The 18,410-nt window shown below is 25.6% G+C and overlaps 2 protein-coding genes across 2 annotated transcripts; both read right to left on the bottom strand.

The window, feature by feature from the left end:
• Nucleotides 1-442: 442 nt before the first annotated feature.
• LOC126906924 (uncharacterized) lies at nt 443-9,905 on the bottom strand. Its single transcript, XM_050687869.1, has 4 exons — nt 9,639-9,905; nt 2,659-2,708; nt 1,506-1,801; nt 443-1,367 (listed from the first exon to the last, which is right to left on the bottom strand). Exons 1-4 carry the CDS (start codon nt 9,730-9,732, stop codon nt 1,073-1,075), a joined length of 735 nt encoding a protein of 244 aa, XP_050543826.1. The 5' UTR covers nt 9,733-9,905; the 3' UTR covers nt 443-1,072.
• Nucleotides 9,906-10,992: 1,087 nt separating this feature from the next.
• Nucleotides 10,993-12,999, bottom strand: LOC126906912 (uncharacterized). Its single transcript, XM_050687852.1, has 4 exons — nt 12,870-12,999; nt 12,488-12,810; nt 12,154-12,425; nt 10,993-11,995 (listed from the first exon to the last, which is right to left on the bottom strand). Exons 1-4 carry the CDS (start codon nt 12,925-12,927, stop codon nt 11,389-11,391), a joined length of 1,260 nt encoding a protein of 419 aa, XP_050543809.1. The 5' UTR covers nt 12,928-12,999; the 3' UTR covers nt 10,993-11,388.
• Between the last annotated feature and the right edge of the window lie 5,411 nt (nt 13,000-18,410).

The following is an 18,410-nucleotide window of genomic DNA, read 5'->3' as shown; positions in this document are numbered from 1 at the left end:
AAAAAAAAAAAAAAAAAAAAAAAAAAAAAAAAAACACATCATAGTAAAATTAATACCTTCTCAGCTTCGCATCGAAGCTAAAAAACTGGTTAGAATACTGCTGACTCTTGTCGCCATCCAATTTAATAGACAAATAATTTTTTCGAAATAATTAATTTAAATATGTTTTATCGGGAAGCAACGCTTATAAATCAACAGATTTTTTTAATTTCAATAATTTTTTGGCGAAGTATGTATGAATAGCAAGAAATATAATATAAGTAGTTTTTATTAAATTTTAAAAATAATACACATACAAATATATTTTTTTCTTAAAATATAGTGAAAAAATAGCTTACACAATTCAGACAAAAAAATAAATCTAGTAATAACTATTTCTTTTGTAATCGTACAATTAAGTACTAAATATATTTTTCAATAATTAAGTTCTCAATATTAAGTAACAAATAAATAATTACTTAAATAGTGCGTAATAATAGAATTTCATAAAATAAAATATCAATTTTAATTTTGTCAATGAAGTAAAAATATGTTTACAATTAATCAAGCATATATGGTTTACAATATTCTATAAATTGTTTATCTATACATATTGTTAATAAAATATAAAAATACACTTAAATTTAACTAATTTATATTTACATAACATACTAACAATTAAGTACTTTACGAACTAATCTATAACATCAATTAATAAAATACTGTACAATTCAGCCAACCAATAACTGTCACTTAAAAATCTATTAGGTAATATTTTATGTACTACACAGAATAAGTACATAAAATGTATTTATCATATAATACTTGGCACGACAATTACTTAGTTTAAATAAATATGTTAGATGATTAAATATTCTAAAGGTATATGCAATTATATTTATATCCAACAGACCTTTTAATATTGGTTAGTTTTAATAAAGATGTTTGATATATGAAAAGACATTCATAAAAAAATATAACTATGTATATAATTTTATTAATCTTATTCTTACTCATTAATAAAAAAATGTGAGATTACATCAATTTAATAACGTTTAAACTGATTTTATACATGGCTCATAAGTTCAAATTACTAGCGACTAAGCGCAATCATAGGTTCATAAAGTTCTTTTTCGCCAGTATGGATTATTCTTTTAGCTTTGGATAGTTTGTCTTTTTCATTTTCTTGGTGTTTATTCAACTTCCTTTTTTTCTTTGATTTAATTTTCTCATCAGCTACTGATTGGAAGTCGTCAGCTGACGCATATACCATATGATGTTCAGAAAAAGAAGACTTCGCCGGAGCTGTTATGTCTGCGAAATCCCGGAAATCCGCAAAAAAGTCTTCTGGATCTTTGTAAGGCGATGGTCTAGGATTTCCCGAAAATCTAAAAGTCAAGTAAAAATTTATTTTAAAAATATACCGACTTTGTGTTATTATATTTGTGGGTAATTAGTGTCTCATAGTTCTATGTTATTAAATTTTTACAAATTTTTTTTTAGTGCACCCGCTATTAATGACCTACCGATGTGGTCTTCCATGACTGTTACCATCATACTGGAACTGATCAATCAATGCACCTGACTCGCTAGTGCCGTCCGAATAGTAAGTACCACCTGGTATAATACCGAAGTTACCAGAACCTAGCATGGCACTCTCACGATTTGATGCGGCAGCAGTTAAATGATATGTTGGTATTTCAGGTAGATATTCTGCTTCTTGGTACACTCTGGGAGATCTAGCACGTCCAAAAGCTTGACCAAAGAGAGGACCAAACGATGGTAAAAACTGTTGATTATCTGCAACTACATCTTGATGACCCTACAAAGTACAATAATTATTGATAACAAATTTTGAAAAAAGTTTTGCAATGAAGGGGCGCCTTGAAAATATTTAACATACCTAAGCTTGTAATGTATTTTCAATAATATTGCTTTTATAATTTTAGAAATTATTTAATAATAATTAAAATATAATAATTTGTATATTATTATTTAATATTTTATTATTTGTTATCATAGGCGGAACTAAATATTATTATTAGACTTGGCATCTTATGTATATATTAGTGCTCTTATAATATTTTCAACATTGGTAAATATAGGCGGATTTATGGGTGGAATTTAAGGGATAATCTTCACCAAAAATAAAATTAGCTCCTTTAAAAATTATTAAAATGATATATAACGTTTTATAAAAAATATTTTTGGAGGGACGGGTAATTTATAAATACCTCCAAATTATTTTCCTACTGCTATAATAGGGGAGAAAATTATGCGAGAGAGATTTTTACTACCTTACCTATTAAAGTATAGCCGTATCTTAACAATATTAACTTTTTCACCTCTATCCAGTTTATGTCCTGATAAAGAAAAAATACTATGGTGGTAATAGTCATGGAGTTATTTAACGATTTGTTGTCTGACTATGAAGAGACTTAATTACACAATCAGCAATTCATTTTTATTCATTAAAATTCAATTAAAAAGAAGTACGTTATTGGAATGGTTAATATGATAAATATATTGCATTTAATAGAAGACTAAGAATCTTAAAATCGGTATGGGGTGTAGGGGTCTGTTTCACACAAGTCTTTCTGATGTAAATATTTTAAACCCCCTAGGAAAAATTGGAATTACATCGTTTTATCAATTTTAATGAAAAAAAAATCAACTCACTGTGTTGTCATCTTGGTTTATTCTTTTCTGGCGAATATTAACTTGCGATTCTGTAACAGAACAAGACTTATTTCTCATTTTGAAAAATATATAATATTGTTGAGTATAAACTGTTATTTTTAGTTGCATAAATAATTATAGGTATAGCTCACTTATAAATAATGTCACTTTTAGTTTATGAAATTTTAAATATAACAGTAACTTAAAATAGTCTAATTGTAAAAGGATTTGAAAAATTATATGCAAATTCCTGAGCAGTGCTATAACAACTATACATCACGCTGATGGTGAAATTTAAAAATGTGCCTCTTAGTTTCATCGAAAAGTTACAGATGTAAATCGGAGGAGGAAAATTATTTTAGCTCCCATCATATTTTTTCATAATTTTACGCATATGTGCAAAGTGAAAATTTATGGGTTTTAAAGTAATTTATTTTTTCATATATAAAATAAAAATATTGCTTATATGCCTGATTTTTTAAAATTGTTTTTAGGAACAAACATGCATTGATAATTTATACATCTTGAATTTGTAAATGTGATAAAAAGAGAAAAATAGTTTGAAAACAGTCTTTATGGAACGATATTTTCTTTATCGCCAAGCTAAGTAATTAATAAATTATTTATATTTTACCATTGTTTATAAGTTTCAGTTTTATAATGTTACATTATACATTGGCATTTCGTGGTATTTAATTATAATGCAATATTTCTTTATAAAAATTAATTAAATAATTAGTAACTTAAATAGCTATTTATAACTTTAACGGGTAATATAAAAGTATATATTATTTATAAAAAGTGATAAATTATAGTTTGTCTAGCTTTTTGTTCTCTCAAGTTGTTTATAAGTTCGTTAGTATCTAATGTATTCGGCAATGTATGCTCAATAGATAAAATAATTATTTTTAGTAGTCATATTTTTAGTAAGATAATTTTTTTTATTATTAAAAGTTAAAAAATATTTAACACTAACACTTAAATCTTTTTTTTTAAAAAATTGTTTTGATTCGTTCATTTTTAAAAAAGTTATGACAGTTTTAAGAGAAGAAAGTTTAAAAAATATCAAAATCTACCGATTTTAAAAAGTCGTAATTTGTTCGAGAATTCTAAACATTTACGGGAAATGAGGGGAAAATTTTCAATTTTTAAAAGTAATGTCTACAACTAGAAATGATTTGTGATCTTTTGACGTATCGTTGAAAAAAATCGGTTCAGTGAGAGCTGAGAAAAAGTAGTGACAGACACAAAAAACATAAATAAAAAAATTAACACATGGTACAGCAAATCGTAGTATTATGCAAGTAGTTCTTGGAACATTTATATCTTTGGTTACTTGATAATATTAACAATAATATATCTTTTTATAGTTTGTTTTTTAACAACAACTTTATTTATACAATTATTATGTGTAATTGTTTCAAGTGTACTAATCTAAAAGAATTTAATTTCAATATTTTGCATTTTTTTATTATACTTTCGATATATTATCTACTCTTTAATCAAATAATTTAACAAATAATTATCAAGATGATTATTGAGATATTTATTCGAATGAAAGAGAGAGTAAAATAAATATCTTATTAACAAATTATACTCAGTATACTTGAATATATATAATTACACGAGTTGAATAGTTGTTGTGTATAAAAAAAAAATTCTCAGTAGTTATTGAGTACTGTATACATTTGAGTTTTTATTCGTATAAGGAAGATTAACTACAGCGAATGAACAAATAATTAACAATCCTGGGGGGGGTTAAAATTTATAATAACTCATTGTTAATAAACAATATAATTTAAAGATCATAACTTGATTTATCAGATAATTATCATGTATTTCTTAAAGAAAACTTATATATATACTTCAAAATTAATAGTTATGACTGTATTAAAATATATGTATTCAAGACCTACTGAATAGTTGTAATTGGAAATAAACACGACGAGTTATGTTCATCATAATTTTCTAATTTTCCGACCTCATTTTTTAATAATCTTATAGTCGAGGTCGTATTAATATCCTTATATAAATCATACACACCACAGCGAGTTCTTAAGTCAAAATATTCAATCCTAATCAAAGCAAATTAATTCGTAGTAATAATTTCTATTGTTCTTATCCTTGTCCTAAATTAACATAAAATTAGTTGGTTTTATTCTAGGAATATTTTATACATATACTAACTATTAATTTCCTATATGTACTGATGATGTTAGTTTTTCTTTGTAAACCATAATATAAACATTGTTAAATGGCAATAAACATTAATCTTATAATCATATTTTTATAACAATACTTCTAATAACAATTTAAGAAATATGTTATAATTAAACCTTAACTAAAAAATTGAAATTATTATTTAACTCTAACGATAATAGCTTTTATAATATAGTAAATTAGCTAACAAAATTCTTAAGCTCTGTATGTTTGAAATGGAACGTTCATACACGGTTTTTATTGTATTCAATAGATACATTGTTAGTATTTATTTGAAATTAAACATTAAACACACGCGCCGTAATTTTTTCTATATGATATTATAGCATTAAGTTATTATTATTGTTCATAACTAGAGTATAGTTACTATTATTGAGCAACTGTATTGGGCTTTGATCCGGTAAATATACGTAGTTGTAGTAATAATACATCATAACAATGAAACAGCACGCCGTGCATTTTGTAATTTATTGTTATAGCGCCAAAAAAAAACTTAACATTTCGATCTAAATTTTCTGTGAAAACGTTTTGTAACAAATGTATTATTAAAATTACTGTGTTTGCATGAGATATTAACGAATAGACTGTAAAAAATTATAAATGTATCAATAAATGTGCCTATTATATAGTTAACACAAAAAGTCAAATGTCTTGTGATGTTTAAAAATGTTTAAAAAATTAATGAATTATGCACTTATTACAATGGAATTGTGAACGCTTAAACTAATAAATTGTACATGTTAAAAATATATCGAACGAAACTTTCTTTTTGATACGTAAACAACACCTAAGCATTATACAAAGATAATACATTCCTCAGAAGCCCAATGTGTATCTCATTTCTTATTAGTTTAAACACACTATTTCTAGAGAACTCTAATTCACTTTCGTCAATCATGAATTCAGATTATTTGCAAAATATTAAAAAATACTCATTATGTTCACGTTGAAGATCATATTTTATTTTTTAAAAATTATTAAAGTAATTCGGTAGCTAGACCTTTTATTGTTAAAATTGAGAGTAATTATACAATAATTATGACTTATAACTATTACAAGATGGTGTCTCTAAGTGATTACTAGGTTATTCATTATTGGCGTGTTAAACATAAACATTTTTTTATATTTATAACTTAGTCGTTTCGAAAACATTTCATCGTCCTTTATTGTAATGCTAGTCAAACGATTTGTGGGGTTGAATGGCCATTGACGGTTATGAAATTCTCATATTTATAAAAACGACGTTAGAACATTAAAAAGCAATACATGTTAATAAACTGTGACAATTGCCCTAATAACCTAGGCTGTTAAACGAAATTGTGTTTACTGGTGTTTAACACCCGTGACATTTTGTGTAGTATAGCTGAAACGTTTTTTATTATGTTCTGCGTGTACACTATACCAATCGATGTGCAGTCAGTATACAGGTATTTGTATGAACAAACCTAGACCGCTGCTATTTGGCAACAATTTCAAATTAAACCAATAATCCTCTGAGTTACATCATATAGTTTTACTATACAAAACGGTAGCAAAGATAACTAGTTTCTATAATTATTAATCAGCATTACTATGAGTCAAGCGTAAGGTGATGCAAAGATTAATAAAAATAATGTCCAGTATATTAAACATATATAAACACAACACTAAAATTAATCTATTCATTCATAATACTTTGTTTACATACTAAAATTAATGAATATTTCGCTTGTATATATATAGAAGAGATTTAAAAACATCATAAAACTGTTTGCAGCCTAATTGGCGAGGTAAACGACATTTTACCAAAAATATTCATGTTCGGTTGATTTCAAGTATCTGTCAAAAGTAACTTTCGCGGTTTTGGTAAAACAAATTTGTTGATGAAAATGTCATTAAATGGCTAATTAGAATAAATTTTATTCTAATTAGCCTACTAAAAGTCGATATGTCTTATATATAAGACATATCTTATATAAATCTCTAAACATGTTTACGTATGATTTGCAGATTTATGTAAACGTAACATTGAGTTAATAAGAAAAAATAGCAAAATATTTTTTTAATATACGTCATTTGACCATTGATACTAATATTATATTAAATTATAATTTAAGTCTTTTTAAAAATATATTATTTTAGTGCTTGTATTATGTACACGATGCGCAATCCTTGGAAATTAATGTGACGATGACATTTAAATCGAGGCCATTCCTTTGTAATTTGTCTACTTTTTGGTATAACAATAAAATGATGTTTATATTTTGAAATTATAAGCAACATAAAATCTCTACGTAAAATTTATGAATGAGAGAGTTCGAGGACGTAGGTTTTCTTATTTTAATTATATGATTTGTTCTGATTATTAAAATTAAATAGCACAAGGCAACATTTTTTAAAACTAGCGTAAATATCTTTGATTAAAACCTACTGATTTTGATAAAAATTTATCATATTTTTATTTGTTATATTTTTTATTTGCTTTAAAAGTATACATTTTTAACTGTTGACGCATATATTACTATTATATCAACTTTCTTTATATATTTAATCGGCTCGTGATTATCGATTCATAAATAAAAATCAAATAACGTAATGCTTTGATATTTGTTCGTTTGAAGAGAAATCGAACTTCTATTCTATTGCAATTGCTATACATTCAATTGTCATAACGTTACCATTGATTAAAAATTCCTCGGTAGAAGATTTATTACCTACAGATAAATAAACAAAAAGCACTAATAATAATTTCTACAAGGATTAAACAATAATTATAAACATTAGAAAAATAATTGGTAAAAGGCCAAATTAAATGTTATGCGTGCATCAAAGTCGAAGACATCAAATATCACATTTGTAGTCATTATAATTTTTATTGTCAACGTATAAATATAATTCATAAAAAGTAACATTTTAAATAATTCAACGTGATCATAAGAAATATATATACTTGTTCTTAAAAAATCACTCATGTGATTTGTTTCAAACAATTGTTGAGATATTTCATTGCTATTGCGAATGTTGAATGATTTTTTAATAAAATCTGCAAACAAACTTTGTAACATATCTATACTTTCATCGACCTTTGACCATGGTGGACTAACCGTAACCTTGACAACATCACTTTCACTGTATCGAATATTCCATCAATACACACGATTAGCAAGTCTATAACCGTTACATGAACAAAAATACTCTTGAACTGAGCAACAGTCTACCTCAACCTTTCTCTTCGTACAGCATCTAATGATGTTTACTATCATTACACTTTTTTGAAACAAACAGTTCGACAAGTTATTCAAGTACGGGTTAAAGCAGATGCACTCAGCTTTCACCGTCAACTGGTCACTTGCGTAATGTGTCCAGTTCCGGAAACCACACCACACTCAAACGAGTAATGGTTCATTAAACCACAAAATTTTAACGTATATTTATGGTAGCCAAGTTTAATTATTGTAATGCAAATGATTTACGGCAAACAGTCTAAGACTGTTTCATTGTGCTCGCTACTATGTAAAATACTATACCACATATGAATAAATAATAAGTTACATTAAGTTAACAATGGTCATTTGTTTTTGAAAAGATGTGTTTAAAAAATTGAACAGTTACGCGATGACCGGTTTGTATCGAAGACACCAATAATGATATCGAGGATCAGGTTTTATTATACCGATCATATATGTTCCTAATAGAAAGTTAAATAAAATATTGTTTACTTAGATCATGTAGTTTTTATTACTGAGGAAGTTTCGAGAGATTATTTGATAGACATAATCACACCAAAATGGTATTTGTTGAAAATAATACAATAAAGCAATTTTATTGTGAAAATTAATAAATTTACTTAAAGATTGTGACTAATAACTTAGAGAAGTATTAAATAGTCTTTATCCCAAACTAAGATTTACTAAATAGTAGTTTTGTGCACACAGCCTAAATATGTATTTTTTTCGAGAGAGGTGTTGGTATAAATTTTCTCACTGATTGCTTGTCACATAATTTTTATAAGCCAAAAAAAAGACAAGTTTTATAACTTTTGCAAATTTTCTAACTGGAATACAAACTGATAAATATACGACTATAAAAGTTTAATCAGTTGTCATGGGTGATATTCCACCCATTCATAAATCTTGCCTTCTAAGATATAAATTCTTTAGAGAATTGAATAGTTTTTGAATATATAGTCAATTGAATTCGTTGTATATTGAGTAATAAAATCTTTTATTTAATATTTTATGTACAGAACAAAAATCATTATAATTGAAACTTAATAAGAATTGAGAGACTTGTTCAAATAATTTGATAATTACATTTTTTCAAAATAATTAATCTAAATATAATATAATAAAGTAGAAACTATTTGTAATAATAGGTCTTTTATTAGACAAATTCATTTTTGTTGTGTTAAAACTTAAAATAAATTGGTTTTATGTTTCTTCTGGAAAAAGTTTAAAAGTGAAATCAACAGGTTGTAGCAACAAGATCCCCTCCCAATTACATGAAAAAAAGTATTAGATACATTCATAATTTACATTAATTTTAAGGATATAAGAGAAAAGTAATTTGAAAATGAAACTGTGATACTATAATTTTATCAAATTTTTCATAGTGATTTGTAAATATCATAGATTATAAAACTTATTTAATATTTAAAATTAATATTAAATTTTTGAAGTTTGGATAAAAATTACAATAGAATATTTTCATAAGATAAAAGTTTTCTAATAAAAACCATCATAATACAGTAAAAAAATATATAACAAATATTAATAACTTACCCTGTGATTTTCTATTTGCAGCAAATGTCGAGATAAATTGTACATAAAAAACAAAAATCACCATTAAATAAATATTTGCTGTTAATTTATTCATCTTTAACCAATTTAACCATTAAAAACAAAAATATTTATTACACAAATAATAATATAGCACGTGTTACAGAGTTTACATATAATAAAAAAACATTGATACGCTATGCCGGTTTACTTTTTACTGAAGCCTATTATTGCGGCAATAGAAGCCATGAGCCGGTGAACATAACCATCACCACACCATTTTATCCAAGTCCTTCTCTCACTTTATTTGAACATTGGTTGTCATGGCTTGACTTATGCATGACATTATTCGATTGTGAAATTAATTATTTTATTTTATTTATTAACAAAAATTTGAATATTTTAAAAGTGTTATACTGAAAAGAACCATTTTAAAAACTCATTTTTATATTATATGTAGAGAAGAACAAGTACTATTATAAATTGACTTACATTTTCAAAACTAATTAAGATAAATGTATTTTATTTTTTTCAATTAGCAAAAAAAATAAGAAAATGGTCTTCGACTCAATAATTTATAATGCTTCATATTTTAGAGCTCTTTTTAAAACTTGCCGCACGGGGCACGTGCACCTAGTACCTCTTAGATGCGGCTCTGACTTAAAATAGCGTATTAACTTAACTTAAGTTGTGGATAAAGCGTTGCTGTTATAAATATTTCAACTATATTTATAGAAATATTTGGATTTGTACAAAATAAGGACATAATAAAAAAATGTCGAAGAAACCTCCAAGTATAAAACGTAAATTAAGACAACATGTATTTTTTAACGCTTAATAAAGTTCAAAGTATTAGTTAAAATTACGAAAAAGTATAGGAAAAAAAGAAGAATCCTTATGAACCTTATAATAGCAAAGGATAATTGCCTCGTTCTGTATAATAATAATTTAGCAATTTTTTAGTAAGTCTTTTGTATATTAAAAAATATATAATTGAGTTTATAAAAATAATAAAATACTGGTTACAATAACAGTTATAAGAAGTACAAATTTAATTATAAGGAATTAAATTTTTATTTTAAATTTAAACTAAAAACTGCTATGTTGTTATTTAATACCGGTTAATTATTTAAAAAAAAAATGTTAGCAAATTTTGTCAAATTGTGATTATCTTTATGTCTTCAATTATTTTTATGAATAGTGTTCTGAACAAAAACTAAAAAAATATAAAAAGTTTATTACTTTTTTTCAAGACACTGAATTTATATCTAACGCTCTACTTATTATAATGTTACTGATAAGCAACTGTTTTATAATTAAATATTTTTAATGAGATTGCATAAATAAAATAAAAATAAACGCAAATTCAATGATAATTTAATGACAATAAAGTATATAAACTTAATTGCCATGGTTATGACTTTTGTGCGTGTTATCAAAATCACATAACTACTGATAATTAAAATGCTTAAATACTTGCTGTTCTTAATAATTTATTTTCATGAGTGTAATAATATAGTTAAATCGTTATTTTGGGATTTTATTATTCACAAAATATTATTACTATAATAAAAAAAAACAACAATTTTTTTTGAGTATAAAAAGTTAACTTTTAATGAGATAACTGTATGTTATTTTTATGTTTTTCGTATAAAAACGTGCACACTTATATTAATTGGAAAAAAAATTCTGTAGGAAATGTATAATCTTAATTGAAACATAGTGTGATTTTTTAAATATTATCACTTGTGGTTTACAAGTTTGTTTTTTGATGATGACTTTGACTGTGCATTTCGCGTAAAGCATTACAAATGGTATTAGTCGGTTTTGCGAATTGGGTATTCAACATACGAGCTAAGCTATCTGACAAAATTTCTATAGCATCTTCAGATAAACTTATTTCAGGAGTAGTGATTACAGGTTTAGTTGGAGTAACGACTGTCGTGCATTCATCTCCGTTAAGCAAGTTGAATTCGGTCATGAAGTCTAAACGTTCAATGGCGAAATTAACTTTTCCACTGTATGGTTTGACTTCTTCTACAAGCATATCGAAATGTCCAACCAACTTGTGGATGACAAAGTGTAATTGAGCGATTACTTGATTTTTCTCCATGTTGACGGTAATTTTGTCAAGTCGCTTGAAAACGCGACTGAATTTGTCGGTAGTTACTTTGGTAACTTTGTATGAGACGTCAGATGGGAGTTTACCTTCGAAATTCGTATAAAAGTTAGATCCGGCAATATGATTGTATAAGCTGTATGGTCGGGAAACTTGGTAAATTGCAGCGGTGATGTTATTTTGCATTGACGTTCCTACACGTTGAACAATGTGTTCGAGCAATATGTCGTCAATAAAAGTTCTGAAAAAATAATAATAATGAAAACATTTGTACTCAGTATTAATTCGAATTTGAAAAGAGTTTACTCTACCAAATATTATAATAATAATATAATTAAAAAACAATAATAATTTTAAAAAGTATGTTATTTAAAATTGAATTAGTGGAAAACAAAATACCTGACGCTTTCGGTATGGTAAGTATTATCATTTACGCTCATTAAATCCCAAATTTGTCCTGAAAAAGATGCTTTAATGTTACTGTATGTCAAACCACTTTTTGGGAAATGGGTTGTTGAGTAAAATGCGGTGTGATTGATCAATGAAGTGTTAACATTATATCTTAATTTTTCAAACTGAATATGATATTTTCCTTGGTCAAAAAAGGTTGAGTTAACAAAAAAGTAGTTTCCCTTAACGTGTACATCACTCCATTCCATTATGTGGTTAACCTAAAAAAACGCAGACTTTTTAGTAAATCTTAAACAAAATTATACATTTCATAGATATTTACCTCGTCGTGGAGCCATTCAAAAGTGGTATGACATTTATAACAATTTTTTAATCCTCTAACTACACTGTTTGTAAATTCCATAGTGGATTCAGGGATAACAGAACGCCATCTCGGAACACCAAATTCATTCATAACATATGCGAATGGAACTGTGGTGTTGTAAGAGTTTCCATTGAACTCACTTGTAACTTTCAATAGATTTTCATAACTGGAAAACACAACTCTTTCGATTTCTGAGTTAGAGAAATCTTTTAAGTGTCTTGGTAAAACTTCTGGTAATGTGTCAGTATCTACAGACCAGCTTACTGGAATGTCTGTAAAAACTAAAAAAATCAACAAAATTTAAGCTGTGAGTTATTCATTCGACAATTTTTTAAGTTACCGTGAGCTAGTGACGAAGAAAGGCAAACCGCCAAGATCAAACCTACTGACAGCTTCATCTTGTGCGCGATTCAAATTTACTGTAGCTACAGAAGTTCTAGTAATGATATTTATACATTATTTTTTATCACCGAAGGGTTATCTTAAAATGTATGACGTTTTATACATTAAACATCGATTATAAGGTACAATTGTTCATTAGAAATTGCCATTGATTAAGAAAAACAACAAAAATGCATATACTAGAATATTCTTCAAATTTTCACACGTGAGTACTTTTTACAATGCATGTGTAAACATTTATTTCATAACTTGTTGTAAAGTCTAATTATATGAATTAAAATTAATTCTTAGTAATGTTATATCAGTTTGAAGCACGCGAAGAAATATTTACAATTAGCCATACCATGATAATCTTATGAAATTGCATTTTAGTTATTTTATTAAATGCAAGTTCACTGTGAGTTTCAAACATAGTAAAAGTAACCGTTAGATCATGTCCTAACTTTTTTAAAAACTACATGTACAGTATCACTGCAGTAATTAACAAACAATCTTAAAACAAATTTAAATTATTCTATCAAATCTAGAATCTGAACAAAATTTTATCAGTTTAATTTTAATTGTAAACAAATCAGTTTTGGCGCTAGGTTTTGCAGGACCCAAGGCTAATTATAATTTTGGAGGCCTTGTGAAGATAGGCAGTTAAAGTAGAACAGATCTCTCCAATAAAAATGATTACATGGTAAATATATATTTTTTTCATTTGAAAGGAGTAATAAAAATGTTCATAAAACTATTCCCCAAAAATCAAAAACTCAACTACGCTATTGTTATGTGCGGGGGGAGCTTTATTGTTATAAATCAAGAATCCCTGAACAAGTGCCCACAAGACCCACTCTTGTGCCGGTTCTGATCACAATAAAATATTTATCGACTTTTTAAAATAATTTAATGTGATTTATTCAATGATATGACAATTACAAAGTTTATTCATTTGGGTTTCAATACATTTCGATTTCTTAGTTTTATTGTAAATTGAATATATTATTTTAAAAAATAGAACATAAATTTCTGGTATAAGAAATTATTCAACATTTTGTAACAACTGAATTATGTTACAATTCTCAGTTTCGATGCGCAGCTGAGAAGGTATTAATTTTATTATGATTATTTTTTTTTTTGGGTGTGCATGTTACTACTTTCTTTCAGCTCTCACAAAACCGATATTATTTAATGACATGTAAAATATTATCAAGTTTTAGACATTACCTTCAAAAATTGTAAAAAATGTTCCACGTTTCCCGTAAGTGGGGGAAATTACAATTGTAAAAATTGAAAATAGAACTTTTTCAATATCACTTTTTAAAATGTTCCGAAAGTATTGTCACTTTTATATATATATCTTTAATTAATTATTATGTTATAAACATTAATTTGATCAGTGGACTTGTCTTTGTGGTCTAAACGAACTTTAAAGTTAAAGAAAAAAATATGATTTTGTGTAAAAATTGGAAAATTCAGAATATTTTAACAAACAGTTGTACAAAAGCTCATTTGAAAGTGTTTATAAGAAATTTGTGAATTCTCTATGGGCGTATTAAGAGCTGAAAGAGAATTATTCCCTTATTTTTTTATTTTAAAGTACATTACAAGAGGAGTACATTGATTTTCATAAAAATTATATTATATTATATTTAACTATCATTGAATATAAAATTGAACTTGTTTAATTTTTGTTACTTCTTTAAAATCGAGAATATACAACTTTGAAACTTTGAAAATGGTCGTTTTTATCGACAAAAAATGTACGGTCGCATCTGTTACACGAACGGGGTACGAGGTTCTAACTCCCTACGTCGAATTGATTTTTTTGCAAATTTACTATAAATAGTAATTATAAAAATTTCTGACTGTTTATTAATATTAACAAACCTATTATTTTTATTCTTTTTTCATAAAAGTTACGGTAAAAAATTCAACCTTATTTTATTATAAAATTCCATAAAAATCAAATTTAAAGGCCCAAAAAATTAAGTTAAAAATTACATTTTGCACGGAATATTTTTAACATATTAAAAATCAAAATCAATAATAATTTAAAAACAAATGATTTTTTTTTTTGTTTTGAATAATTGCTTTTATTTGTAAATACTCGTTTTTTACTAATTAGTAATCATTTCAAAAAAGACGTGATAGAAAAAATTTGAATTGCAAATTTAAATCCGGCAGAAAATGGGTTAAAAAAGTGTATTTCTTGAAAATTTCTTGTAGAACAGTGTATATGTATATATAAAATAAAATGATCAGTTTTAATTTCTTCTATTTCCCGAACTTATCATGATATAGAGTGATGACCCTCTTTCATGTGTTAGGGAGTTTTAGTTCTTGATTAATCCAATGATGGACGGGGCGGATATTATGGCCGGCTTGCATCTGAGACAAGATACCATCAAAAAGAAAATCACAAGATAAATATTGTTGGCACCCTGGTAATCGAAAATTTGAAATTTTAGAGTGTAAAAAATTTCTCATACATCGTACACTTAAAAAACTTCTACATGTTTGTAAAAATGTGGTGCTACAAATTTTTTAAGAGTCCATTAATTAAATATAAACAGTAAAATTTAAATTTTCCATTATTATAGGGGATTAAAAAAAAATGAAACTTGTTAAATTGTAAAAAATTTTACATTATTATACATTTATACATGTATCACATCGTAAATTGTACCGAACTATTCGTATGTACATTTGATAGTTTAAGACATAAACCAAATAATGGTACATATGTTATATTGAAATCATTCCTTTTGCACATGGGTCAATAGTATAAACATTGTATTATTAATAGGTTTGATAATATAAATTATTTTTTAAGGATCATGTTGGCTTATAAAAAGCGATTCAATTATGACTTTCTGATGATTATAAATTATTTTTCTAATCTTAATTATTGATAGTTAATAAACAAATTATAATTGGTTAAATTTAAATTTAGATCTATTCTCGATGAAAAAAATAATGAATGATAAAAACGATACTATTAGTTTAAGAAAGCCATACGACTTTGTAATTAGTACAATTACAAAGTTAGTACAACTTGTACCATAATATTATGATATAACAATGCAGAGACAATAAATCAGTGTACTAACATCGCAATAAAAAGTATATAATAATTAATTCAATTTATTCATTAAAAGTAGATTAAATTTTGCAATGTTTGTTGTAATTTTAACCTTTGATAAAATTTTTTGTATCGACACAATAGCCTTAAAAAATAATTCTATGAAATTTCAGCGAGTATACTGGTGTAATTTTTTTGTATTTAACGCATGTTTAGGTGTAGCCTAGACCAACATATTATTTATAAACAAGTATAACAAATTATATGATCGATAAATTTGTAAAATTTATTTTAAAAAATTAACACACACGTTTTTTTCATTTTTAATAACAATTGAGCCGTGCCGCAACTACTAAGCTAGGAGTACGTGTATGAATATTACACCTCTTTTCTCCTTATAATAATTTAAAAAATTATGTACCTCCCTTTAAAAATATGTAGACTCAGAGTTGATATATTTTGCACAACCATTTTTTACGGCACTGTAGTAAAATAAAATTAATGGCCAGATTGTAAAATAATTTATATTTATTTCCCAGCGATATTGTTAACTCAATAAAATCTTTGATTTAAAATAAAAATTACATAATTATTTTAATGAAGTCTCTACAATTTACAATATATACATTGTAAACATTGTTAATCAATTTTATTAATATTTGTTTTTATAAATATAAATAATTTTATCTGTGACAGAAAAGGCAACTTAAACTAATCACTGGCGATTAACAAAAATAAAATTTAAGATTTATAATTCATACATACATTGATTTTCTTTATCGCCGAATGCATTTGCGATAACCTTCTCATCTTCACTCATCATTTTTGACTCAGCTGGAGGATATAATACAAGATTTGTTAAGACAACGTCAATTTTACAGTCAGATTATAACTTTATACTCAATGTAAGTTAAAATTAATATAATTTTTATGAAAATCAGTGTATTCTCCCAGTAAGATACTTTAAATTAAAAAAATCTTTTTAAAGTTGTATAAGTTTAAGTCAAAATAAATAGTATCGAATAATAAAATGGAGGCGTCACTAATTTCTTATAAATACTTTCAAAAAAGCTTTTGTGCAACTGTTTATGAAAATATTCTGAATTTTCCAATTTTCACACAAAAATCGTACTTTTTTCTTTAACTTTAAAGTTCGTTTTGACCACAAAGACAAGTCCAGAGGTCAAATTAATGTTTTTAACATAATCATTATTAAAAATATATATAAAAGTGACAATACTTCCGGAACATTTTAAAAAGTGATGTTGAAAAAGTTCTATTTTCTATACCTGTATTTAAATTTTTAACCCACTTGCATACAGGGAAATGATCCAGTTTAAAAAAAAACTTGTCAAATAAAAAAGGCAAATGTAAAGTATTTATAAAAAAAATTGTTTTAATTGTTTGAAAGTTTTTCAAATTTTTAAGTTTGAAAATGACATTTTTAAATAAAAAATTTTATGAGAATAAAAATAATGGTTTATTTAATTTTAATACACAGTCGGGAAATTTTATAATTACAATTTACAGTAAATTTATGATAAAAGTTCAATATTTCGGAAAAAGGAAACCTTCGTATAAAAAGTGCTTTTTTGAATAATATATTTTAAATCAATTTTTTAATAATTATTTGTTTATTTGTATTATTTATATTATTTGTTTGTAATTATTTTTCTAACAAGTAAATTAAGTTATTCAAGCACCAAGTGTCAATCTGTAGCGTTAAGTTTTTCTCTTTAGGATTTACTAAAAAAATTATAATGAATTTTGATTTTTGTTTTACTGATCTTTAATGTAAAAATACTATTTTGTGTACATAAAACAAAAAAATAAAAGTACAAATGTAATTAAAAAATAATTTGTTTTTAAAACATAAACAACATGAATTATTTTCAACTATATTATCAAAGTAACATTATTCAAGAATAAACTAAATATTTAATTGTTATTTAAATATTTAATATGATAAAGAAGTTATGGCAGTTTTAAGAAAAGAAGAATTTTTTCAAAAAATTTTATAATATTATAAAATATTATTATTTCGGGTTGTGTACACTCGCCGCCGTCGCTCACCTATCTTGGATACCACCAACATCTCTAGAGATCCAGTCAGGTTATATTTAAATAATATTAAATATAAATAAATGCTTGTTATCGTTGTTAGTTGAGAGTATCTATTTATTTGGCCACTAAATCGACTTTTATACAAATTATATAGTGCCAGCGTTGTCTTGTATAGGTACAGCATAGTCAACTATTTGGAACCTAGCAGAACAGCATGTTGTAGAATTAAAGATATATTTATATAAAGTGTTCCTCTTAAAAAATCATATAGATTCATAATTTTTTTTTTAAAATCATGTTCTTTTAATTAAAATTGATATCCGTTTTCATCAAAAAGACAATATAAAG

This window comes from Daktulosphaira vitifoliae, unplaced genomic scaffold, assembly GCF_025091365.1.
Source record: "Daktulosphaira vitifoliae isolate Bord-2020 unplaced genomic scaffold, ASM2509136v1 Scaffold_5, whole genome shotgun sequence".
Lineage (NCBI taxonomy): Eukaryota > Metazoa > Arthropoda > Insecta > Hemiptera > Phylloxeridae > Daktulosphaira > Daktulosphaira vitifoliae.
The sequence above is the reverse complement of the archived record's forward strand: the minus strand, read 5'-3'. Positions and strand labels throughout refer to the sequence as shown.

Excerpts from the sequence above, each read along its gene's own strand:
- LOC126906924 (XM_050687869.1), bottom strand. The coding sequence starts at position 9,732 with ATGAATAAATTAACAGCAAATATTTATTTAATGGTGATTTTTGTTTTT. Across the intron at positions 2,709-9,638 it reads TGCAAATAGAAAATCACAGG|AATCGCAAGTTAATATTCGC; the intron begins GTAAGTTATTAA and ends GTTCTGTTACAG. Across the intron at positions 1,802-2,658 it reads TAAACCAAGATGACAACACA|GGTCATCAAGATGTAGTTGC; the intron begins GTGAGTTGATTT and ends TGTACTTTGTAG.
- LOC126906912 (XM_050687852.1), bottom strand. The coding sequence starts at position 12,927 with ATGAAGCTGTCAGTAGGTTTGATCTTGGCGGTTTGCCTTTCTTCGTCA. Across the intron at positions 12,426-12,487 it reads TTGAATGGCTCCACGACGAG|GTTAACCACATAATGGAATG; the intron begins GTAAATATCTAT and ends GCGTTTTTTTAG. Across the intron at positions 11,996-12,153 it reads TACCATACCGAAAGCGTCAG|AACTTTTATTGACGACATAT; the intron begins GTATTTTGTTTT and ends TTATTTTTTCAG.